The sequence below is a fragment of the Echeneis naucrates genome, chromosome 12 (genome assembly GCF_900963305.1).
Source record: "Echeneis naucrates chromosome 12, fEcheNa1.1, whole genome shotgun sequence".
Lineage (NCBI taxonomy): Eukaryota > Metazoa > Chordata > Actinopteri > Carangiformes > Echeneidae > Echeneis > Echeneis naucrates.
This window is the reverse complement of record NC_042522.1, coordinates 2,112,664-2,138,836: the sequence shown is the minus strand read 5'-3', so window position 1 is coordinate 2,138,836 and position 26,173 is coordinate 2,112,664. Positions and strand designations below refer to the sequence as shown.

Genomic DNA, 26,173 nt, shown 5'->3' with positions numbered 1-26,173 from the left:
TTGATTCTGCCCTCTGGTGGTTTAATATCTGACCTGCAGTGATGTCAGAACAGTGACATCATTGTGTGGTTACAACTGCTAGGAGCAGATGCCCAAACAGCCATTCCAACAGCTGCTTTGGTCTTCACCAGTCACCTAGAAATGAAATTAATTTGCAAATGTATGTAAGTTTTTTTTTTTTCTCTATTGTCTTGAATTGTGTTTCTTTTTTCATGATAAGAAGTCTATAAAGGCCATAAACCCATGAAGTCTAGTTTTTGTTGTTTAAGAAGAGATGCAGCTGATTGAATGGATGAAGGGCGACGAGTCTCTCCAGAGAGAGCCCTGCTCTCTCCCTGGGTCAGCTGGGATTGGTTCCCACCGCCATGGGACCCAGCATGGAGGTTCACTGATAACTTTTCTGATGCACTGCTGCCCACAGGGTGGGAACCACCATGTTAGAGGATATCAGTCGCTGTGGGAGGCCACCTTCCTCCTTCCCCACATTGCTTACAACTTGACTTTATAAATAAAACCAAGCACAAAAGGAGACTTTAAGTGTGACTGATTTCATTTGTTTTATTTATTGCAATAAAGATGTACAAAGTATTGGTAATCATAAATGTTAAAATGTTAGAAAAAGCATATTGGTAACTGTTAACAGTACAGTGTATCAAAACATTACTGCTTCAACTAGCTGGGTCTATTCCACCAACATTTGTGTGAAAGCAGGAGAAAACAGATCTGATCTACCTTTGTCATGATGTCTTTTCTACAAAAGGCATTGAAAAAAAAATAGAAATGCAGACTCAGAGAAGGAAAAAAGACAACTAAAATCAAAAAGCATCAAAAGCAAAAGAGAAGAAAAATCAACATGCAAATCAACGTACAACTAAACCAAAATATTAAAGAAAGAAGAGCAGAGAGGAGTCTACACTAAAATAAATATCTTGCTCCATGTTGAAATTCGACAGTTTTTCCCGATCCCTTAATTTACGTCATTTGACTACAAAGTTTATGTACAGGTTAGATTAAGTTTGCAGTGTGGATGAGACGCACACCACCATGAGATATTAAGACCAGTTAATGGTTTTTATTACACAATCATCCATCATCGTGGCTCAGCACGTGACAGGAGACGGGGGCTGGAGAGTAACGGGCTTTGGCAAAAAAAAAAAAGAAAGAAGGAAAAATTGATGCACTATGATTAGAGCACGTCACGTGATGTGGCGGCTGATGTATGAGCACAGGTGAAGTTTGGTTTCTTCAGAGAACAGTATATTATTAGACTTAGAGCTTCAGAGTCTATCTATCAGGACATAAATGAAGAAAACAAGACACAAACACCAATATTTGGTTGCACAATGTCGACAGGAGGATCTTCTGTTTCATTTAATGTTACATATTAAAGACAAAGATCCTCTCCAGCTCAGACTGATACATTTATATGTATATAGATATAATTTTTTTCTTTAATGTACAAATATAGAGTAACCCGTGTTCTTGTTTGTAACATTTCTCTCAAACAACAAGGGAGTGTGAACGCTTCACAGCAGAGCAGTCAACCCACTTTAAAGATACATTCCTTGATTTTTATAGGTCACAACAACTGCCCTAAATGTCAAAAACTTTCTCTGTCATGGAAGTTCTGAGAAATGACACAAATGTGAGTTACAGTCCACATGTTGGTTTAGTTAGGAGACAGGAAACTGCACTACTCTGTACCAACAGGAAGTCATTCAGTAATTATATCTGTAGGATCTGTCACTGATTTTGTGTTGTACTTTCATTAAGTGGGGTAAAACTGATTCTTCTTTTTTTATGGCCAAAAGCAGTAACAGAGGTAGAGAGATTTAGATTTTATTAGATAGCTTTTTTGGCCTAATTCAGGATTTGGCAGAATACTCCAAACAGACTGACAGGACTCTTATCGGCACTGGATCTGTGTCTGGATCAGGTTGGGGAAGATTTTTTCACAGGTCTCACCCAGATCAGGTCCAGGAATCCACTGCTCATACTTACAGCTAGGAAGACATTTTGGCTCTTGGGGGATGCTTTTGTCTTCAATGACTTCTGTGCCAGGGTCTGTGCCCTCAGTTTTTAAAAACGTGACTTTTCCTCACATATTTGAAAAGCACTGAAGGTATATTTAATACATCAGTGAGCATATAGTTGTATGTATTGAATGTATATATGTACTCAAATGCTTGCTGGGATTCTAGCTCTAAGAATGCTAACAGCACAGTGAGGCTCACTGTGCCATGCTAACTACAATTCATATATAAGAAAATGCAAGAGAAAAGGAGACTATGTGTGCTACTTCCTAGCAAGTGTTCATTATTATACAGTACATTCAACTAAACCAAGCATTGTGTCACATTCCTCTTTTGAAATTGCATACATTAAAAGACAGCATACGTGAAAGTAAAAAGCTAAATGCTAACACGCTCTCGGGGGGGAAATAAAAGATAGAGGTTACGAATAAAAAGAACCCTGTGTTCCATCAGTGCTGTGGCAGTTTCTGACCAGTGATTGATAATCCCCAGTTCTGATTAACTGGACAGGAAGGAAAATTTCATCCTGCTCATAACTAGGCTTCTCAGGTAACCCACAATTCAAATGGACTATTCCCTTTTCAGGGCATGTAGAACATTTCTATCATGGAGAGTGTATTAAATGAACCTTTAGGGGATTTAAGACTGAACAGATCTGTGTTCACTGAGAGCACAGGTCTTTTGTTTTTTTTTTTTCCATTTTGCCATTTTCATCACATGAAAAAAATTTGTCTTTACCTCCATGAGTACCTTTGCTTTGTGTCAATAAACACTTGCACCAGTAAAATTCAGTTTGGGATCAGTCTAAAGACATCTTCAAAGTAAAAGTAACTTTACTTCTCCAGAACGCATCAGCTGCAGCTCAGTAACAGCAGAAACCAGTTTAATTTAGAGTAGTTTTGTCAGAGCTGTGTGGTTATGAGTAAATAATCTGCACCCTGTGGACATGTGGCTGTTCTCTTTGAACACAGCAGAGTAAAATACCCTTGACCTATTCAGAGCATCAGTGTTTTAAACCCAACTGGTCTCTATGCGGTGCCTGGGGAGTGATGGACATTTCAACACAAGCTCATGTGCATAGAGGTATAGCTTAACTCAGCCTTGAAACATTCATCCAGCGGGAAACTTGCATGCCTCGTGCTCTCTGCCCATCTCAGTTTGAGCAGAGGACCAGCAGTCTGTCTAGTAGCAGACAGAAGTAGCCTGCTGCAGCCGTACCCAATCTGTAATAGTTGGATTATGGGAAGAAAAATGAAGGTGCATATACAGCAGCATATTCAGAGAAGACAGCTGTGCTGAAACACTACTAATGGATTGTTGTGAGTTTACCCATAAACCACTAGCCAGTATGGCTTATAATAGGAAAGGAGCTCAAGACAATTGTTAATTCTAGCATTAAGGCAAAGTTTTAACAAAAATGCTGGATCAAACTAATTCTCTTTACAGGGAAAGAACATTTGGAAGAAGAAAGACAAAAAAAAAAAAAAAAAACAACTTAATTCAGTCAATCAACAGCTATGTGGAGAGTTGATCTTTGATCTGACGAGGCAGGAGAAAAACTAATGTCCTCTACTAAGATATTTTAGGTGCTACCCCTAAAGGATAAATTGTGTCTTGTGTCACATAGTTGAGGCAACAGTAAATATTCAACAGCTTTTAAAATAAAACAAAAAAATGTAAATGCTATGGCCCAAAACCAATATGATGATTAGAGTTAAACAGAAATGACAAAGTCTTTCTGAAATCAAGTGGACACCCTTCATTAAATCCATGCAATCCACCGGCATTACTACAATGCTTCAACTAAGAAGAAATCACATTAAAAACTCAATAAAACAAACTATTATCCACCCATATAATAATAGGTAATATTGTCAATCTGGATAGGGATTACTTCATCTGATTCACCTGGAAGGCACATCCATAAGGCTTTAGGAGGTGTTGCAAAGCATTCGCGTGGGAAAACACAACAGGGCGATTATTGCTGCATCACAAACACAACTGGTCAGACCAACTCAACAAGTATGACATCAAGATATTCATGAGGCGGACAACATGAACATTGTGCACAACTGGTCTGGAGCCTGAGAGAAATTAACTTGAATGAAAACTGAGAATAATTAGAAGAAACTAGAGCTACAGAGGAAAATCCAGACAGCTTGGAAAAAAGTGAAAGGAGGAGCAGAGTGGGAAATTTCACAAACTCCACCCATCCCAACCCTGACATTCCTCCTCCCCTTGTAGAGCATTTACAAATCTCAACCAGCATCTCTTCCTTCAGCTTTATTCACATTACCAGCTCTGCTTCCACCAGTGGCTGTGAGCGGCTTTTCATTTACTGTCTCTGATGTTTATGTAGTGCACCTTTAGGTGTGGACTAGAACTTGGATGTGTATATTTGTGTGTGTTTGTGTGTATGTCTGCACCCAGGGGCAGATAAGGATGACTTAAAAATTAGATTTTCTTCTGTGTGTGCCTTTAAGAGTAGAAGGTGAGAACACTCTGGTGGTTGCCGCGCACCAGGAGGATGGGTGGCAGGTCCTTCGAAAGCACCTCCAGCCAGGCCATGTAGAGAGCGCTGGACACGGCGCCCTTCCTGGCCAACGGCAGGCTCCTACAAGCAGGAAGAGGAGGAAAGAACAACAACAGTCTATTTCACTGATATTGTTTGATGCTGGAAAAATAAATGTTCGATAATACCTTTTTTGGTCATTTTTATTGTATGCTATTTATTTTGGTAGGTATGTAACTGGGATCAGTCTGGGATTTCTTTCCATTATCACCCTTCAAAGAAAGCCTGGTATGGCATCTACTTCCACTGGCTGCAATGACTTGAAGTTATATAGCTCAGCCATACTGACACATAATCATTGGTCCATCTGTCCTTAAGTGTCTCCTGCCTCCAGACAATAGGAGCTGAGATTTTGATGCTGCCTGAGGTGCTGCGTAACAACTCGTATTTCGAGTAAAAAACTGTTTGACTTAGTCATGAAGAACTTTCTGTCATTTACGGTGATGCCTGCCCAGACTGTTGCACCTCCTCCACCAAAGCGAACCCCGGGGACCATGTTGACCTCAGCGTATCGCTCTCCAGCAATGCTGACGACGATCATTTCTGTGCAAGGTGACCCGACACTCATCAGTGAACAGGAGAACAGGACGGTAGACCACTGCTGCATTGTCCAGGTCACATGGTCTTGTGCCCACTGCAAACGTTCACAGCGGTGTTTTGGTGTCAGTGGAGGAGGTGCAACAGTCTGGGCAGGCATCACCAGTCAGCTCAAAACAGATTTGGTTTTTGTACATGGCTCAGTCACTGCACGTTCTTACCTCAGAGACATCATAGAACCCATCATCATCCCCCAATTCTGCCAGCACACCCCCAACTTTCTGTTCATGGATGATAATGCTCCACCACATTGTGCCAGAATTGTCACAGCTCGACTTCAGGAGGTCGGAGTGCCTCATATGGTATGGCCAGCAATGTCCCCTGACCTGAACCCCATAGAGCACGTCTGGGACCAGCTGAAGCAGAGACTAAATGATCGTACCCCACCCCCACGTAACCTGGCAGAACTGCGTGTAGCACTTGTGGAAGAGTGGAACTCATTGCCTCAGAACAACATGCCTATGAGACATCACTGTCAAGCTGTCATTGCGGCAAATGGTGGAAACGCCTGCTACTGACATTGTCAATTTTTGTTATTTGGGGCTATCCTTCTTATTGTCAAAATTTTTGGGGTAATAAATATTAAACTAATGAAAATGGTGTTTCTTCTCATTCATTATTAGTAATATCAAATGGAACTTTTACTTTTTTCATTAAAATTCAGACCAAATAGGAAAAGCACTTATGTAAATAACAATATCCCTAACTTATTGTGAGTAGTGTGTGTGTGTGTGTGTGTGTGTGTATGTATATATATATGTCATAACTACTGAGTTATTCAAGAACACACAGAGAGCAGCTTACATGACAATGAGGTTGGCTGTGCTCGAGTGCTCCTTCAGTAGCTCGTTGAGTCTGATCTGACGATTAGTCTGAAAACAAAACAAACACACTCAGTTATCAACTTTCCAGATTATTCTCAGCAGCTACTGTGGATCTGACTCCACCTGCAGGTAAACTGTGCTGCAGCAAATATTTTCTTCTGCTATAGAGGCTTTGGAAGATGAATTCATATGGACATTTACAACTTTGTTGTAACACTGTTGAATAGAAGGAGCTATGAGGAGGGGAGGGTGCTGACCTTGGCGCGGTAAAGCTCCAACTCATTGTCTGTGATCCTCCATGGTTCACTGTTTTTTAGCCTCTCAGCTGCGTCCTGCTCCATGTCATCCTCCTTCAGCCGATATGGCTCGATCAGCTCCTCAAAGGCCAACAAGCTACACAACAACAGTGCCATGATTAATGGGTGGATGGACATAATCACAGTATCATCTCCTATCATTAACTTCCTTTATACAGAATGCCATGGTTAAGCTTGTGACTGAAGGGATGGGTTAAACCAATTAAACCAATTAATACAATCACTGATTACTTCAAATCTGCAGTAACACCAAAAGTGTCACCATGTTTGAACATGTTTTCTGTTGTTAGGTCAAAAGTCTTCCAGTGACCCCGTAGACATAGTTTTCGTTCATGGGCAATTAATGTGAAACAGACATCTGAGACGATGTCACTGAAAGCAGATTAACAACTGTTGAGAAATAATAAAAAAAAAAAGACAAAGAAGCAATGGGACTCAATGAGAGAGTAACTTTGTTGTGGAAAAGTTGGTGAGGGTTATCGAAGAAGACCTACTTCTCCTTCTTTGGCTTGGTGTTGATGTCTCCCAGCACAGTGATGTCCGAGAAGTCTATTCTGAACTTGCTCAACAGAGTGGCCATCCTGCACAGACATAAAAACAAAGTGCTTTTAGATAGAAACCAGCTGGAAGAAATTTTCAATCCAAGGAGCTGTAGACAGAGATAAGAGCACTGAGTCATTCCGAACAAGCTTCTTTAGCTGTCTGTTGGATCATGGAGGCTCTGGGAGGAAGGGGGCAGGAAGGTGGGAGTTTACAGGGAACGCTGCAGCATTCTCTGTGTATGAGTCATTTCCTCCATCTCCAACTTCAAAGAGACAAAGCACCTGAGAGGATTACTCATCAAATATGAAAAGTTTTATACTACAGTATGTCCCAGCAACATTACAATATCCAACATTAAGAATTGGAAGGAGTATGGCATTTGTCTAAATCTACTAGCTGGCCATCTTCACAAACAGGGGGATTGGACATCAAGAAGACTGGTGAGGGCAGCCACCAAGACACCTACGATCTCTGTAGGAGTTCAGAGTCAGATGGGAGTGACTGTACATGCAAAATCTATTGCACAGGTTCTTCAGCAGTTGAAGCTAAATGGGAGAGTGGCAAAGAGAAAGCCACTGTTCAGAAAAGCTCACATGAAATCTTGCCTGGAATTAGTCCAAAGGAATGTGGGAGACTCCAAAGTTAATTGGAAGAAGATTCTTTGGTCGTGTGAGACAAACATTTAGCTTTTTGATCATTAGACTAAATGCTATGTTTGGTGAACATCACCACAAACACACCAGCTCCACCATGAAGCATACGGTGACAATAAAATCTGATTCTCTGGGGATGCTTCTCAGCAGTAGGCCCCGGAAGGCTTGTAAAGGTAGAGGGGAACATGAATGCAGAAAAATATCTGATTCAAGAGACTTATTTTCCAGCAAAACTATGATCCAAAACATACCACAAAACGGTTCAAAGACAACAAAGTGAATGTTCTGGATTGGTCAAGTCAAAGACCAGATCTCAATCCAATCCGGAATTTGTGGCTGGACTTGAGCTGTTCAAATGCTGTTCATGCCTGATCCCCGAGCAACCTGATAGAGTTGGAGCAGTTTTGCAACGAAAAATGCATAAAACTTGCAGTGCCCAGATGTGCCAGTATGATTGGGACATATCCACACAGACTCAGTGCAATCAAACGGTAGGGCTGTTGCTATCGAATATTTTAGTAATCGAGTATTCTACTGAATTGATGTATAAAATTGATTGATGATTGGATAAAATATATTTTTGTTTAAAGAGTAATTATAAATATACAAGACAAAATAAGGCATTTCACTGAAGATGAATGACCAATTGGTTTCATTTTTTAGACAATCAACATTTATCTTTATCATCGCTTTAGTCGTCGTCACATCTTTCCTCCATAGAGACAGCACATCTAAGCCCCGCCCAGCGCGATCTCTCCATTGACTTTGTATTGTGTGAAGGTGTCTTTTGTCACTCTGTGTGTGCCAGCAAACTCAAAAAAATGCCCCAAAGCTGCTGTGTGGTAGGGTGATCTACTAACAGGGTAAAGAACCCTGATCTACGATTTTAGAAGCTGCAGAACAGAAATATGAGCCTTGAAGACTGGTTTATGGTGGAACACAACTTGGTGTACAAAAAGAGTTACTGGCATCCATAGATCTGTAATTTCTCATTATTGTGTGAGTGGATATTCGTGACAAAAAGGAATATAAATAATAAGCAGTTAGACCTCACTAGATACTTTTCTCATGCCAAGCTTTCATTAGAATATTTTGTGACATGAGGGTTGAAATTTTAAATTTTATAAAGCTAATAAAAAGATAATGAAGCTATGTGATATATATATATATATATTATATAATTATAAATATAATTATATATTATACTATATTATATATTATTTAAGACTGATGATTAGCTGACGGCGCCTGTAGCCACTTCTCTCGTCTTAAAGTCTAATTTTTTCAGTTCTGCAGCTTCTAAAAACTCAGATCAGGGTACTTTACCCTGTTAGTAGATCACCCTACCACACAGCAGCTTCTGGGGATTCTGGGAAATTAAAACGATTCCTTGAGGGAATTCCTCCACCATTTTTTGTAATCGACATACTCAAATTATCCGAGGAATCGTTTCATCCCTGATCAAAAGGTGCATCTACTAAATACAGACCTGAAGAGGGTGAATACTGATGCAATCATTTACTTTATATAACTTTCATTTCTTGACTTCTTTTTTTTTTTGTTAAAACCAGTATTCTTTTTGATATTAATGAGTTGGTTTCTGATTAGAAGCAGATGCTATAACTATTCATCAGTAAAGTCAGAGCAACTAGGCCAATATCTAACCCAACTAAGTAAAGCACCTAGAAGGAACACTGGCTGTCAAGTCCTGGGGGGTCAGCCTGGTTCCTGGGAGGACTTTTATTTGTGATAGAGGTCAAAAAAGTCTCAGTCCACACATACACAAGATACAAGAGCCAGATATTCTTCACAAGAGCTATGCTAAGAACAATTAATACAGTTCTCTTTGCTTCCACCAGCAATCGTTGGTCATAAAAGGACAATAAATGTGTTGATAAATAAATTAATAATGGTTAAAAACTGCCACATAAAAACAACAGAACAGAAAGATCACTTCCTCTGATTTACAGGATCCTGATTTGAAGAATTTTAGCTCTAACACATCATACTCAGGGAGCTCATTCTGTAAACTCAACGTTTAACCTGGTGCATTATGTTAACGTTTGTTTTATATATAGACCTAAAGCTGTTGCAGTTGTAAGTTAATGTGAACAATAATTCAGACTTGCATCTTAAAAATCAATAGACCAGTGGTGTGCACTACTACTGTTTTGGGTTGTGAACGATAAACCAATACACCCGGTTATTCAGCTTGACAAGCGAGAGATACGGTTGCGTCAGCAATCGGGCTTTACAGTTTGCGTCTCTAAAACAACGCGAGAGCCGTGACTGCCCCCAAAATGACTCCCGCGCATGCTCCGTAGCTGGCATTACCATGACGGAAAACAGACAACGGTAACGTTAGTAACTGTTGCTTAGTTTTCAGTTTGTAACATGTTTACATTGAAATGTTGCACCTTTATTACCTACCTCAAGTGTTCAAAACACTATGCTCAAGGCTGAAATGTTCCACCTGCCTACCTGCCAAAAATGATGTCCATTGGCATCATGCTTTTTTGGTCCATGTCTAAAAATAAATACATTGACGTGTTTGCCTCTTTATTTTATAATGTAACATTAATGTCTTCATCTACATCAACAAATGTTGAAACAGTAGAATTGAATCGGATCAAATTGTTATCGTACTACACTGTATCGAATCATTCTGTATTAAAAATATATAGTTTTTGAATCGTATCATAACCTGTGTATCTAGATGTCTCATAGAGAGATATGCAACCCCACTATTGTTGCCAGTATGAACCAACAGGTGCACACAGGAACAATGAGGTCCCTCTATTTGCTGAAATTCAGAGCAGAGACTGTACTGAAAGTTGAAGATTTTATGAGTACAGATTACTCTGATCTGAATCATATCAGGCCATTTTTCCACTTTGGTTGAACTAAAGCAGGAAATAGCATTGAAACAGTTCATTGAAGAAACTGTGTGAAATATTGAGTATGTAGTTTTGCAGTTTTTTGCAACACTAAGTGAATTTAAAATTGCACACAGTGCTGTGTGCTCACACAGAGATAAAAGGCACGGTTGCTCGGTCCAAGCTAATTTTATCCAACAAAAGGGGGTAGGAAGCAGCTGTAAGGGACAATGACAGATGGAGAGAGTGGGGGAAAGCAAGCGAGAGAGTGTCTGTATGTTGTTTGTGGTTGAGTGTTGAGGACAGTGGAGGGTGACAGATGTTTGTGCATTTTCTGTTCTGAAGGCTTTGGTTTATTGTAGATGAAGATAATATTTGGCATCTTTTTCAGAGATGGGAGTAGCACATGATAAGGCCATGTTAACAGACACACTATAAGCAGGCAGACAAAACCCTCAAGACAAACTGAAATACATCTATCACCTCTGCTGGGATTCTTCTGTGTGGGGTTTGCATGTTCTTGTGTGCCTTGAGTGTTCCTTCCAGCTTCCTCACATGCACAAGCATGTTAAGCTTCATTAGTGATTTAGAACCGCCTGCAGGTGATTGTTTGTGTCTCTATATATGGGCCTTTAGATTGACTGGTGACCTGTCAAGTCTGTGCCACACCCTCATCCAATATCACCTGGGATTGGCTGCAGCCCCCCACCAAACCCTGACTGATGTATCTAACACAAATAAAGTTACAGTCAAGCAGCATGGCAGCATTGTGGTTAGTTGCCCCACAACAAGAAGGTTGTGGGTTCAGTTCCCGCACTCTGTGTGCAGTTGAATGTTCTCCCCACTGTCCATTGATTGTTTGGGTTAATTGGTTAAGTGGTGAAGCAACTTAGTGAAGCAACTTATTGAAGCTGCCATGCAACTTGGCGCTCAGACAGCCAGCCACAAGCTGCAAAGGTATTTTTTTTTCTTCTTTTTCTTTTTTTTTTTCTCTTTTTCTTTTGGTGAGGGTCGGGGGGTGAGGTGCAACCAGGTAAATGATGATGATTGGAAGGTAGAGTAAGATTTCATGGTAAGACAACCAGAGGCAGGTTTTGTTTACACACAAACACGTGCACAGCAGCCTCACACAAACTATCAGAGATAGCCTGCAGCAATGGCGAGTCCAGAGCATTCAGAGGTAAAGTTGTCGTTGTCATGTGTGTGAGCTGCAACGGCTCCAGTTCCAACAGTGTGATAGGTTAGTCACCGTGAGTGGGTGGAGACACAACAGTGATTGGACATTAACTCACGGGGGAGGGCTTTTGCCTGGACAATCTGAATGTTGTTTCAAGGCTCTAACAAGTGGCTTTTAAAGGTGGAATGATGGACGGAAATCAGAGAAATCCTTCTGGGAACAAAATCCACTTCCCGTAGCTTTCAGCCACTTCCTGAGGAGTCAAATCTGACCACTGGAGAAGAACTGCTCTTTAATATTATTATAATAAGTATATGGCGAATAAATTCTAATTGTGATGCACAGGTAACTCAATCATAAGTAATATTCTGTAGTTTGACTGTGCCTGATCATGGTGGGAGCAGACTCAAGTCTAAACACATCAGACTCATTTTGGAGGAGTCAGTTTTAAAACTGGTGGGTAAGAATGGAAATGCATACAGAGCACAGTGAACCTGAAGCTGCAAAAAAACTGAATGTGTTCTTTTGTCAGCAGCAGCTGAACAAAGGAGTGTGGTGCTGAGGGGGAAAGCAGATGACTGCTCTGTGTTCACAAGGCTTTCTAATGTCTACAACACCTATGGGTGTAAGAATGGTGGGGGGAGGAAGTGTTGCAGCGGTGACAGTGATGAAAATTTGAAAAGAAGCAGTGGGCCTTCATCTTGTCGTCTGAGTAATCTCTCATGATCTAAAATGTGACAGGGATGAGGAGAAAGTGCAGTACTCACGCCCGGCGGTCATGATCGATCCTGTTGATCTTGCCTCCGATGAAGACACGGATCTTGCAGTCCTTCCACCTCTTCTTGTTGGTAAGCAGGTAGGGGATGAGCAGGGTCAGACCTAGACAGGCCACAACAGGTCTTTCTCAGTACAGGGTTTGGTACATTGCCAAATCCTGTAATCAGGAGCTCTAACTTGACCAGTTTAGAGTCTCCACAAATTTAGAGGTCCACAAGCTGAGAATGTGACACTGAAATACAGACCTGCTGCCCAATCTGTAATATACTGTATGTAGAACAAACTGCACTGTTCTGTCGATCAAGTCATGGATTTATTACATATGTAGAATTTACAAATATAATATTTCAAACCCCCCTGATCTCCAACAGACTGAATCCAGTGGCTAAAGACTCACTCAGAATTCCATGTTGCTCTGCTTTAAACATGCTCATGCTCAACATGAAGGATCATTTTCTCAGTCTTTTTGTGCTTTTCAGAGCTACACCACTAATTTCATGCTATGACTGGACAGATGAAAATGTGCACTCACCTCCATCATCAAACAGCCACCACACATCCACAGTGCCCTTCCCTTGTTTCTTCTGGAACTGCTGGCTGGCCTCCAGTAGCCTCTGGTCAGACACATTCAGCGGCATTGTTGGACTCCTCTTGTCTATAAAACACATGCACACATGCACGCATACACGCACCACAACACCCACAAACAACATGACAAGAAAACTTCTTTAAAACTCTTGAGTAAAAGCTAAACTACACTCATGTGTTGTCCAGTTGGGAGACCTGAAATTGGGACTCATGTGGGACAGTAGTCTTGTGTGTATAGACGTGTCACTTCTGACAATGTGACAATTGTGATGCGCGAGTGATGATTAGCACTTCAAAAATGAAAGAGTTGTAATAAAACTAAAAGCAGCTGCATCAGTGTCTCCCCTCTAGATGTTTTTTGATCTGGACTGTAGAAGTTGTTTTGCAGGTTTTACTTGAAATGATAGAAATTATAAATTAAAATTATAATTTAAATTATAAATTAAAAGGTTATAATTTTAAGAAATTGTAGCCTGAATTGTTTAAGTCCAGAAAGCTGAGAGTGACAGACTGATAATCCTGTAGCAAGTCTGCACTTTTGCTTCATGAATGAGTATTTTGGTATGATTGAGGCATGTTCTCATTCAACTGGACAATCAGCTCTTCCTAAAAAGTTCTTATTCATCATTGGGATTTCAGAGGAAAAACTCATGAACAAAGTTCAGTCCCACTGGCCCTTTGCTACTTTACTTCTGTGTGTTTATCCATTGATTCTCATTCTCCATCTTTGACAGTAATGTTGAGCATCGTGTCTCTCCATAGCACGATCCTATTGACGTCAGTTGGTGATGTCACAAATAATCAGTGTCTCATTCAGGGGCTTCGCTGTCAGCTGTTTGTGTTGTCTCTGGGATCAACCTGGTATTTTTCTGTTCTCAGAATAATGAGAAGTTGGTAGTAGTTTTTTGTGGTGACAAAACACAGACAGAGAGAGATCATAAATAACATATTTAGAGCATTAGAGGCTTTAGCACTGATTTTTCATCATTGGTGCTTGAAAGAATGAGCAGAAACACTTGTGTGTAAATTCTGTGTTGAATTTCTCTTTGATATCTTTGCTGTGCAGTATTTTATCTAGAAAATACGGAACAATTAATGTAATGAGCTGAGTTTATGTTGATTCCAACTATATGGGAATTGCAAGTTTATTAGAAGAAAACAAAGGAATGAAACACCTATAAATGTCTAAATGCAGCTATGATAGGGTTAGGGTTTTGAAATACAATAGGTAGGATATTTAACTGTGGCTTAATGAACCAAAGGGGAGACACTATCAACACCCATCAGCAAACAAACAGGGAGAGAAGCTGTGAATTAGCAGGAATTAGTGGACAGGGCCAGAAACATGGAAACAGGAGCAGTTTTCGTCCTGGAAGTGAAAGCAACACAAAGTCATCATCATAGATAGTGAGAGTGAGAGAGATAGAGAGAGAGTTGGGGTGAGAGAGTGAGATGAATCAGTTTGAAAATTGAAATGTTGGCACACTCTTGCCAAATAAGTACTCAGGACTTGGACTTAGTTAAAGGCACCATCACAGCATGGGTTCAGAGACTAGACTTGAGCTACAAGCTAGAGAAAGCAGAGGTAGGAATGGAAAAGACAAAATGTTATTCTCTAAAGCTGAGAAGCCAGCAGGCCTTGAAACATGGGACAGACAGCATGAGACACAAGACAGAGACAGCAGGGTGTAGGACGGTATGTCGTGAGGAATTCAAAATATACTGTGAAAAATGAGCTGTTGGAAACAGAGGCCACAAGGACAGGAAACTAAGGCTTCAGAGGGAAGTAGCACAACAGAGAGAATAAACAGAGATGGAGAAAGCTAGAACAAAGCAGAGAAAGAAAGAAGAGAGACGTTAAGGCAACTCAATAAAGTGGATCTCCTGCCTTTTTTCAACAGGGGTTGAGTGGTAGCTTTGCCATCATCATCGTCATCTGGGAAATATGAGACAAAAGGAGAGAAAATAATGACAATTGAGGTGAGAGGGTTTGATGTGATCAATTGAGTATCAATGTTTCTTTGTCAAGAAATAAGATCAAGAAAATTTACATTCACACAAAATTTTAACAACGATCCCAGAAAAAACAAAGCAAGCACACATATATGAACCTAAGGAAAGAGTTAGCTGTGAGCTGTGTTCTAACTGGGGACTGTTTAGGTTCATGGAAACACAAAAACTTTTGATACTTTTGGACTTGCAGACATTTCAACAGATTGAACATTTTCTCCTCGATTTCTGGCCTGGTCAGTAACAGGGGATACATAGTAATGCTGGAGTTCAGGTCAACACTTAGCAAGACCTTTCCAATAGATTTTAAAATATTGTTGACTCTAAGCTATACTTTAAACAACATTAACTGCATATTTTGCACAACTACTGCATCTGTTGGGCTGGTGTGATTCTACAGCAAATGGCTACCCATTTCTAGATCTATATAGTACATCCTTATTCTGACTGATAAATTGTGCTGCGTTACAGTCAAAGCACAATCTGTGGTCTCTAAATAGCCCTGGACCATGGTTTAGCATTGAAACCACAGACCATGGCCCATGGCTTATGGCTTCAATCCTAAATCCTTGTGTCCTGAAGATCAGACTGCAATCCCATGTTTTTGTGATTTCACCGCCTTTATTGGTTTTAATTGATTGCATGTATGGCCTTTCATGCAGACAACACCCAACTGTATCTGTTGTTATTAACAGACAATCCCAGGGTCTCTGTGCAGCTTGTCCCTGTCACATCAGCGTAAATGAACTGTCATCCTGTCAACTGTCATCATCAGACTGTCCCTTGCATTATCACCATCGGATTCACTTCTTGGTCCAGGTTCACGTCACGTTTACTGAGCAGCTATACTTTCCTGACTATTTTGTATGTGTCACCTTATTGTGCTGCTTTGCATTGAAAAAGCATAACAGAAATCAGGTCTCAACTGACAGCATTCTACCCAACTTTAGCCATGTCTCTTTCCTAAACTACTTCAAAACCTTTCTGATGGATAAAAGCATCTGCCCACTGAGTATCCATGACAATCCTGTCACAGACATTGCAGCTGTAATGCAGATGTTGTGCTTAGAAGTGTAATTTCCTTGTCCCTGTAATGTTCACTCTGCCCTCAAGATGTAGCATATACTAACCTTCATTTTACCAAGACTGCTACATACTGTAGACCCTTGTTGATGGTGTTAATGTGTTTGCATGTTTCTGTGTTTGTCGCAAAAGGAAAACTTGTAAATAGCATCTAAATTGATTTTTTACCTTTTAATATTTTAAAATCTGAAAACAGCCAAAATTAGACCAGCAGGTCTGAGCCAAGACTATATATACTCAATTGCTAAGCAATATCTACAGACATGAGAGAGTATTAAATACACATGAATAAGTTCTAATTCTTGAAGCTGAACTAGTCCACTGAGACTGTGCATGGATTCAAATAAATCTCAGCGAGGATGGGGAGTCAGAGTGAATTCAGAGAGAAGAACTGGACACAGATTCTGTCTTAATGATGGCTCAGGCAGGAACTCTGGCTGGGACAAAGAGGATTATCCAAAATCAAGGCATTCATCTTGTGCTGTTGGTCGCTGTTCAAGTTAACCTCTAAGACAATATTATAGTCATACAGCAGTGAAGTTGTTGGTTTCCAAAAAGCTTGACCAGCACCAAATGTCCTACCAGTACTTTTAAATCCAATCTGAATGAGGTCTGGGGATCAGGTTGTTGTTGCAAATGTTTGGTTCCCACAATCTGGGTGGGACCAGTAAGACTGCTATTTTGCACACACACACGCACGCACGCACACACACACACACACACACACACACACACACACACACACACACACACACAAAATGGCCCCCAAGACAAGTGTGGACTAAAACTGGGCCCAGTGGGACAACTAAAGTCACTGAGGCGACTTCCTGTCAAGGCTCAGTGCATCTGTGCGTGTGTATACAGGGACAAAATAAAGAAAGCTATTGATGGATTAACATGGGCCCGTGAGAATGGTGTTAAACTGATTTCCTGAATGAAAACGTGAAAATGTCAATGGTGTTGGAGCAGCACAGATAAAAGCAAACACATGCACAGACTAAATAGTCATGGATGTGGTAAATAATACATTAATTTTAAGTGAATATGCAAATAAATGAATATAACTTCATAAATGCATTTTTTTTCCCCATTTCTCTTCTGCCACATTAACAAAGTTTTGCTTATAGTTTGCTGGGCGGTAAGGGGAAAATAAAGATACCGAGGCTTGCTAACCTTTCTGTATTGCAGGACTGTTCTGGAGGCTGGTGGCCTTGGATGAAGGCTTGGAGGATTCAGCATCAGAGTCTTTGCTGGTGTCTATGGACACGATCACATCTTTCATCCCTGAGGACTTCTCCTGGGAAGAGAGCAAGTCATCTACAAGGAAGTGGGAGGAGAAAGAAGACAGAGAGAGTGGGGAAGAAGGGAAACAGTGAGAAAATAAAGAAGACTACTGCAGAGTTGAGCAGTATCTCTTCTCCATTCAAATTCTTATATAAACAATCAAATGCATTGTAGCAGAGGTAGCAATGCTAGAAGAAGAAGAAGAAGAAGAAGAAGAAGAAGAAGAAGAAGAAGAAGAAGAAGAAGAAGAAGAAGAAGAAGAAGAAGAAGAAGAAGAAGAAGAAGAAGAAGAAGAAGAAGAAGAAGAAGAAGAAGAAGAAGAAGAGAAGAAGAAGAAGAAGAAGAAGAAGAAAGAAGAAGAAGAAGAAGAAGAAGAAGAAAGAAGAATAGAAGAAGAAGAAGAAGAAGAAGAAGAAGAAAGAAGAAGAAGAAGAGAAGAAGAAGAAGAAGAAGAAGAAGAAGAAGAAGAAGAAGAAGAAGAAGAAGAAGAAGAAGAAGAAGAAGAAGAAGAAGAAGAAGAAGAAGAAGAAGAAGAAGAAGAAGAAGAAGAAGAAGAAGAAGAAGAAGAAGAAGAAGAAGAAGAAGAAGAAGAAGAAGAAGAAGAAGAAGAAGAAGAAGAAGAAAATACAAAAATACACACACACAAAAACAACCTTTTCCATGATACCCAGGAGACCCCCATCTGATATAATATATCTCACTGTGGTTAAATTTGCCACATTGTGTTATACAGCAATACTGGAAAAACATTGTTTTCTATGGAACTGTGTTATGTGTGTCTGTGGTTGATACCTTGTCCCTGGATATGGGACACGTCCAGACCCTCTTTCAGTCGCAGAATAACAGCACCAAACTGAAAGTCAAAGGCATCACTGAGAGGGAAAAACATAAATACAAGATTCACATCAGTGGAGAGGCTTAGAAATGGTAACAAGAACAAATAAACACTGTTGAGAGATCTGTACCAAACAGGTTTTTAGTGTGTAAAGTTTTCAATAGATGGAAAGGAAAGAGCACATTGCTCAGTGTATTAACTGCGATTTTAATATTGTAGGCTGGACCATCTCTGACCTTCAGCTCTAAAGCTATAATCCCCACACTCTACAATGAGGAACTGCTTCGGCTTAAGTCTTTCACGCATACTTTCACATGACTGATAGTGCCTGCAGCAGGGAAACAGGATTTCACATGAACAACCACTGAACTGATAGAACAAGTTCTCACAGTAACATACAGATAGGTGAAAAAGGAAAGGAAAAATGCTTGCATAAATTATTGCAAAACATGACAAATGCAGATGTAAGTAAGCAGTTGGCATCAAGTATAAAGATAAGAAGGTTAAGTTGATTCCATCGACTATAGATAAAGGGGTCTAGATGACTATCAGGAAGCCATTGTATAAAAGCATGCTCCCTCTTCTCTCTTGATTTATTAACTCATTAAAAATTTTCCTACTGCGTTTATGGTCTCAATCTGTAGTTTCAATTAGTCAACACAACATGATAATTTTTTAAATTATGGTCCCATTTTGAGGGGAACCCAGAGAACTGCCTGATGATCAGGACAAAGCAGAGCAGGTAAGATCCGTCGTTCACTCCTCCTCAGCTTCATCTTCTCCTTTAAATATATTAATATTAAATATTTCTTTTGATTTCAAGAAACAAAGATTGCTGATAGCCAAATTGAAAACTCAGCTTTAATACACTTCAATTCAACTGGCCTGCATTTCCGTAGCAATAATGACAAGAGTGACATCTACATGTAGATCTATGGGAAAGATGTCAGGTCAGAGAGTCGGGAATTTTTAAAGAAAATCATAAAGCTGTCATGATGTGTTTCAGTCCAGCCTGACCTCAAGACCAGAACTCCTGAACTAATAACATATGGTATGAGATAACAGTGCCTGTTGCCCGATGCCCAGTGTGTACATGCCTCACAATGCCTGTATTTTAACAGTACTGGGCTAAATATTAAATCACCTTAAATGTAAGATCATGTTTTCCACACTCAAAAATAAAAATACGGCCTTTCTTCAGTCTGACTGTTGAGGTTATTTCAGTAGAGCATTAGCAGAGGTCGCTGGTAACCTGCTCCTCTTTAAAGCCGCTGTACTCACTGAATCATACTGATGTAAGTCTCCACGTTCATCATGTCACCATCTCTCCAGTCGTTTTTGAAGCCTAGTACCAGGGTGTTAGGTTTGAGGCGACCCAGGCCAGCAGCCTTGATAGGGACAGGAAGGACAACAATCAAATTAGTCCCTTGATTTCTCACAGCCTCTCACTGATTCACCTCATTCACTCTCATACTGATTAACTTCTTCATTAGTTCACTTTTCACTTATTTAGTAGCACTGATGATAACTTGGCAGTAGAGCAGTATAGTGGTTAGCACTGTTGTGTACTATGTGTTGGCCCTGCAATGGGCTGGCAACTTGTCCAGGGTGTACCCAGCTCTTGTTTTTCAGCAATTATTGTTTAAAAATATTCAATGCTTGATAGTTATTTTTGGCCTCGGGCTTCAAATGCATAAAAGGATAAGCAGTAGAGCTGACTCCAATCTGTTGGATCAGTGATGAATCAGTGATAAATTGAGTTAAAGAGCATAGCCACAACAATTCACATTTCACCATTGGTATTTCGGTATTACTTTCTTGACTGTACATACATGCTGATCATACTAAACAAGGGTCATACTTTGTCATGGGTCTGTGTGTGTGTGTGTGTGTGTGTGTGTGTGTGTGTGTGTGTGAGAGAGAGAGAGAGAGAGAGAGAGAGAGACTACAGTTGATAGACCCACTAGGGAGGAAAGTTAATAGTGATTTAAACGCATCACTTATGTTCAACATTAAAACCATGACATTACATCATCCCTATTAAATAAATTAAATTAAAAAAGCAACAAATGTTGGTCCGGACCTTTCTGCCTTTGAGCAACAATGAGAAATGTGTTATTAGGAGCATGTGCTTCTTAAAACTAACAAACGTGAGCCAACACTGTTGGTTTTTGGCAGTTGTGCAGGTCTACATGAGGCTTGAGCAATGTATCCTGGGAATTCATCTTAATCACTCTTAATAATTAACAGACTGCTGACTTATCTCAGTGCTGTTTTGTGTCGTTTACTCAGTGATACTACAGCTTGAATCCATCTGAGATCTGAGTCCCAGTAGCGTTCCACAGCAGTGCTGCTCTCACCTGCAGCAAGTACTGTGTGCCATGCCTCATGTCCTCAGCAAACACTGGAGTATAGAAGGCTTTGGTCTCATTCCTCAACAGCCAGCGCTGGTACCGGGACTGGTCTGTAGCCAAGTCTTTGAAGTTTGGCCTTCTGTAGCCCTATGAAGCAGAACACATGGACAATATACTGTAACAAACACCATTGTCTGGCATGCATCATTCTAAAAGTTTGAAACAAACTAGATTGTAGGGGCAGAGGTATTCAGTTATTCATAGATTGAAGAAGTGAAAATGTAGAACAAAGCTCTGCTTTGAATCTCCTCATTAGGGACTTTGTTTATTTCTGCAGAGAAGAGTTCACAAAGCTGTTCTCCAGCCAGGAAACTGCAGCACCATTAGCTTGGAATGTTTATACGCTTTAACTAAAGCTGGGGACTCTCTCAATCCTAATAGAGGCTGGATATGCTGCACAGCACAGAACCTAAATTCATCCAATCAAAATTGCCCTTTCACTGTGAAGCCACTCCTCCTGGCCTGGACTCGTAAGAAGCTTTTTACTATGTGCGTGTCTGTACAGGAACAAACATCACCCTGTCACCACTAGGGGCACTCAGAGAGAGTCAGTCTGAGCGTGATAGACAAAAAATAATATCACATATCTGTGATGATAACTAAAAGATAAGATCAACTTTAAATTAGTAAGTAAGTGATAAGTGATATAAATAAGTGATTTTAAAGCATGGACATATCTGATGTATGTTTAAGCCAATTAGGGATATTGGATTTGGGAATATAGGGTATATAGTAATGTAACAATCAGTCTGAGTGGTTCGTTATGACCACTGCCAGATAAAACAAATATCTGGTTACGATAGCACCTGTGAATTTGATGAGATATTTCAGGCAGTAGGGGAACACTTAGTATTGAAATTCATTAAAGTCTGATCCTTGGAGACATAACTACAGAGACTTTAAGTATCTGCTGCTAATTTTCAGAGGTATGGGAGAGGCCAGGGCTCCAGGGCCAGGACGGTCTGGGCAGCAAAAGGGGGACAGATGATCATAATGTTGAGTTTGTTGGTGTATTTGCTAAAAAAAAAAAAAAAAAAAAAAAAAGGAAAAATATCCTTTGCATTAGTGCATTTTTTTTTCAAGACTGACCTTTGAAAACCCAGCACTCACGCTACAGCTAGGAAAAAAATGCAGCTAAATTTGACTTTCCGGAACAGGTGAATGAATCCTGCCCCAAATTGACACAGTACTGACTGCATTCTGTGGCAAAACTGTGATAAAGATCTTTCTGATCACAGCTTACTAGTGCAGAATAAGATTGTCTACAATATATCATATACAAAATAATCTAACAGCTACCTCAACCGAGCACTGGCAGGTGATTTTAATGCTTATTTAGCCTTTTGTTAGAGCTTCAGAGGAGCATTTCCTAATTTAGGATTATTTTAGCTCCTGCAGACTTGTATTAATGTGTTAACTGTGTGTTGGAAAATATTTATAATAATAGTTAGACTTCTGTGTGAGGCACTCTCTTCACCTCGTGGGCCCGCCACTTGCGGGGATGACCGATGGGGTCGGGCGCGCTGCCACTTGGGTGGCAGTGAAAGTGGGCGGCCTCGACGACACAGACCTGGGCGACAGAAGCTGACTCTGGGGACATGGAATGTCACCTTGCTGGGGGGGAAGGAGCCAGAGCTTGTGCGGGAGGTGGAGCGCTACTAGTTGGATCTGGTGGGGCTTACTTCTACGCACAGCCGGGGTTCTGGATGCCTACTCCTGGAGAGGGGTTGGATTCTATTCTTCTCTGGAGTTGCTCTTGTGGTGAGGCACCGGGCGGGTGTGGGGATACTCACAAGCCCCCGGATGCGCGCCACTACACTGGAGTTCTCCCCGGTAGACGAGAGGGTCGCCTCCCTACGCCTCAGGGCTATTGGGGGGGAAACTCTGACTGTTGTTTGTGCATATGCACTAAACAGCAGTTCGGAGTATTCGGCCTTCTTGGAGACCCTGGATCGGGTCCTGTATGGGGCTCCGGTAGGGGACTCCATAGTCCTATTGGAGGACTTCAACGCGCACGTGGGCACCTGTAGAGGCGTGATTGGGAGGAACGGCCTTCCTGATCTGAACCTGAGTGGTGGATTGTTGTTGGACTTCTGTGCTAGTCACGGAATGTCCATAACAAACACCATCTTCACGCATAAGGATGCTCATAAGTGTACTTGGTACCAGCGCACCCTAGGCCAAAGGTCATTGATCGATTTTGTGATCGTGTCATCTGATCTGAGGGCAGAGCTGTCAACTGATCACCACCTGGTGGTGAGTTGGGTGAGGTGGCCAGGAAAGACTCAGGACAGACCTGGCAAGCCCAAACATGTAGTGCAGGTGAACTGGGAACGTCTCAAGGAGGCCTTGGTCCGACAAACCTTCAACTCCCACCTCCAGCAGAGCTTTTTCTAGCATCCCTGTGGAGGTTGGGGACATTGAACTTGGGTGGACGATGTACAAAGCTTCCATTGCTGAAGCTGCTGCGGGGAGCTGTGGTTTTAGGTGCCTCAAGGGGTGGTAACCCTCAGACACCGTGGTGGCCACCGGTGGTCAGGGCAGCCGTCCTAATGAAGAAGGAGGCCTAGCGGGACATGCTAGCCCGGGGGACTCCCAAGGCAGTTGCAGGGTACCGACAGGCCCGAAGAGCTGCCATTCGGAGAACGCATGGAGAAGGACTGTTGGGAGGCACCAAGGTGGTTCAAGGAAAACCATTCGGCATCTCAGGAAGGGAAAGTGGGGGAACATCTAAGCCACTTATGGGAAGGATGGTTCACTGTTGACCTCGACTGAGGAGGTTATCGGCAGGTGGAAAGAGCGCTTTGAGGAACTCCTGAATCCAACTTGCACGTCCTCTGGGGTGGAGGCAGAGCTGGAGGATGATTGAGGATCAGCGTCAATCTCCCGGGAAGAGATGACTGAGGTGGTTGAACAACTCCACAGTGGCAAAGCCCCGGGTATTGATGAGATCCGTCCAGAAATGTTGAAGGCTCTGGGTGTTGAGGGGCTGTTGTGGTTGACACACCTTTTCAACATTGCATGGAAGTCTGGAACAGTACCAAAGGAGTGGCAGACCGGGGTGGTGGTTCCCTTGTTTAAAAAAGGGGACCAGAGGATGTGTGCCAATTATCTGGGGATCACACTCCTCAGCCTCCCTGGGAAAGTCTACTCCAAGGTGCTGGAAAGGAGGGTCCAGCTGATTGTGGAACCTCAAATTGAAGAGGAGCAATGCGGATTCCGTCCTGGTCATGGAACAACGGACCAGATCTTTACTCTTGGACGTATCCTGGAGGGGGCCTGGGAGTATGCCTATCCAGTCTACATATGTTTTGTGGACTTGGAGAGGGCGTATGACCGGGTTCCTCAGGATATGTTGTGGGAGGTGCTGCGGGAGTATGGGGTGAGGGGTGCCTTGTTGAGGGCCATCCAATCTCTGTATTCCCAAAGTGGCATAAGTCCCTTAATTCATTAAAGGTGTTCGAACCACACCCTGAAGACTACAAGATTTACTTGTAGTTCCAAATAGTAGTGACAATGTGTGACATGTCAACCATTGTCAGATTGTCTGAAAGTGAAATCGTCACCAGTATTTAATCAATAATATTGGCCTGACCTGAAAGCCCCATGTTACCGTTAATGGGCTTAAGAGCTTTTTAAAAACCACAGGGGGAAAAAAAATTGAGAAAGAAGCTCACTGTGCGAATGTGACCACAGATCATGAGGCCAACGTTCTTGGTGAAGCTGTGGACCAGATCCAGGAGAGCTGGCCGAGAGTTAGGGTAACCCGTCATGACCAAACACTGGGGTCTACAGAAAACAGAAGACAGAAAACATCAGTAAGTCAGCAACAATTTGTGTTTATATCCAAACATGTTACAGCTGCCTCTTGTCTTCTGAGCACAGAAGAAAAAAAATAATATCGTAAAACCCCCACCCAAAAAAAAACAGCAACCCAGAGACAGGCTAGCGCACATCAAAGCAAATCTGTTAAGCACCTAGAGATTTAATGGAGGTGATGAGAGCAGACATGAAGGAGCTAAGAACAACTCCAGAGTCATTCTGAGGACACCATTAGATACCTTTTAATCTCCTGCTTGGTTTGCTGCCATGGGAACATCATCACTAATACATCTTCAGAAACAGCATTGCACCATTACATGCACATGAAAGAATCTGGAGAATGACCACTGAAATGAAGACGTAAACTACATCTACTTCACATGCTTAGATCCTTAGTTTAACAATTATTAGAAGGAATTTACCAAACAATCAAGCATCTTAAACAATGATTAAATTGTCTATTTTCAAGATTGTTGAACTTCAGTGTAATAACTCTGCCTCCCCCTGTAGGTTCATCAGTCACAGGTAATGTTTTATTATATACTTTTGAAATGATCAGCTAACATCAGAGAGGAGATGTGGATGAAACCAACACCTAACCTGCACTTGGATTGAGCAGAAGGTCTTCAGTTATCAGCAGCCTGTTAACTATGAAACACTGACAAAATTGAAATCTAATTGGTGGCTTTAGACCACGTAAAAAAGAGACTAAACTAAAACTTTACACACAACAGAAAGTTTTAAGTTTTACTGCAATATCATTAGCATGAAAGAGACTTGTGTTGTGTTCAAAGACATCTAGACAGTGTTCTGATACCTTAGCTATTAGTTTGCTATGACAAATTAAGCACCCCTTGTTGCCTTGCGTTTTTCCATTCACAAGCCTTACACATCATAATGGTACATAGACAACAGATATGAGAAATAGCTTACAATTTTGAAAGTGTGAAATTTCAATAAATCTTTCCTACAGGCCTTGTAAAGCCTAGAGCATCAGCATTACTTAGCGGCCATCTACACTTTTAGTCGCATTAAGTACTCATACCACTTGGTTTAGTGTTATTGACAGCAAATACAGGAATATTTAGTTATTGCGTGTGCTTCTTTTTCTTTTGTACCTGAAGTTCTTGATATGATCCTCCACTCCACTGAGGTGCAGAGTGTGAGTCAGGGCCTGGTGGTAGGTCAGAGCCTGGGTGGATGAGCCCCAGTTCACATCTGGAGGGGAGGATGCATGCAGGCAGAAACACACAGTGCGATTAGGAAGAGTGTTTACAGGTCATCCAACTAGGCCAAAGGCCACCAGGCTCATGTGGTTTTACAGGCACTGAGAAGGCCTCTTCTGTGTGTGTAGCTGCAGGTCAAACCGAGTGCACACAGATGCCCAAGACCAGCTCTGTTTGAAGAGGTGCAAGATGTGTGTTTAAGGGCTCAGTGTATGACTAAATAGTGTGATATATTTTTCACTTAGGAAAAGTATAAACAGTCCAACACTGTTGAGAGTTGATATACACGTGCGGCATCTTAAAATCCTTGTTTTCCTGTTTCCTATTTAGCATAAAATTATAACCTACATCTGTGGCTGAAAACACTCCCTGGAAACATACTTCTTCACTCATTATAATTATTATCAAACACTTTCATTCTTCCCCCTGCCTACATGTACATATGTATCATTTATACCTTTTCAGTCCATCTGTCAAAATATCAAAAATTAATAATAATCACAATTCTAATAATCAATTAATTCATCGTAAATAAAATAGAA

The 26,173-nt window shown here is 41.2% G+C and overlaps 1 protein-coding gene across 2 annotated transcripts in view; it reads right to left on the bottom strand.

Moving 5' to 3' along the window:
• Positions 1–540: 540 nt before the first annotated feature.
• Positions 541–26,173, bottom strand: part of slc12a2 (solute carrier family 12 member 2) — a 63,468-nt gene continuing 37,835 nt past the window's right edge. The window contains exons 15-27 of one of the 2 annotated variants that reach the window (XM_029515308.1): positions 25,524–25,623; positions 24,261–24,372; positions 20,530–20,670; positions 19,451–19,557; positions 18,127–18,206; positions 17,224–17,367; positions 14,846–14,893; positions 12,902–13,024; positions 12,360–12,471; positions 6,838–6,924; positions 6,284–6,419; positions 6,007–6,074; positions 541–4,647 (exon numbers count right to left, since the gene is read on the bottom strand). In XM_029515308.1, coding sequence (XP_029371168.1) covers positions 4,512–4,647; positions 6,007–6,074; positions 6,284–6,419; positions 6,838–6,924; positions 12,360–12,471; positions 12,902–13,024; positions 14,846–14,893; positions 17,224–17,367; positions 18,127–18,206; positions 19,451–19,557; positions 20,530–20,670; positions 24,261–24,372; positions 25,524–25,623 — 1,394 coding nt within the window. In that variant the 3' untranslated portion in view covers positions 541–4,511. The remainder of the gene's footprint in view (positions 4,648–6,006; positions 6,075–6,283; positions 6,420–6,837; positions 6,925–12,359; positions 12,472–12,901; positions 13,025–14,845; positions 14,894–17,223; positions 17,368–18,126; positions 18,207–19,450; positions 19,558–20,529; positions 20,671–24,260; positions 24,373–25,523; positions 25,624–26,173) is intronic. The other variant, XM_029515309.1, reaches the window with a different exon arrangement.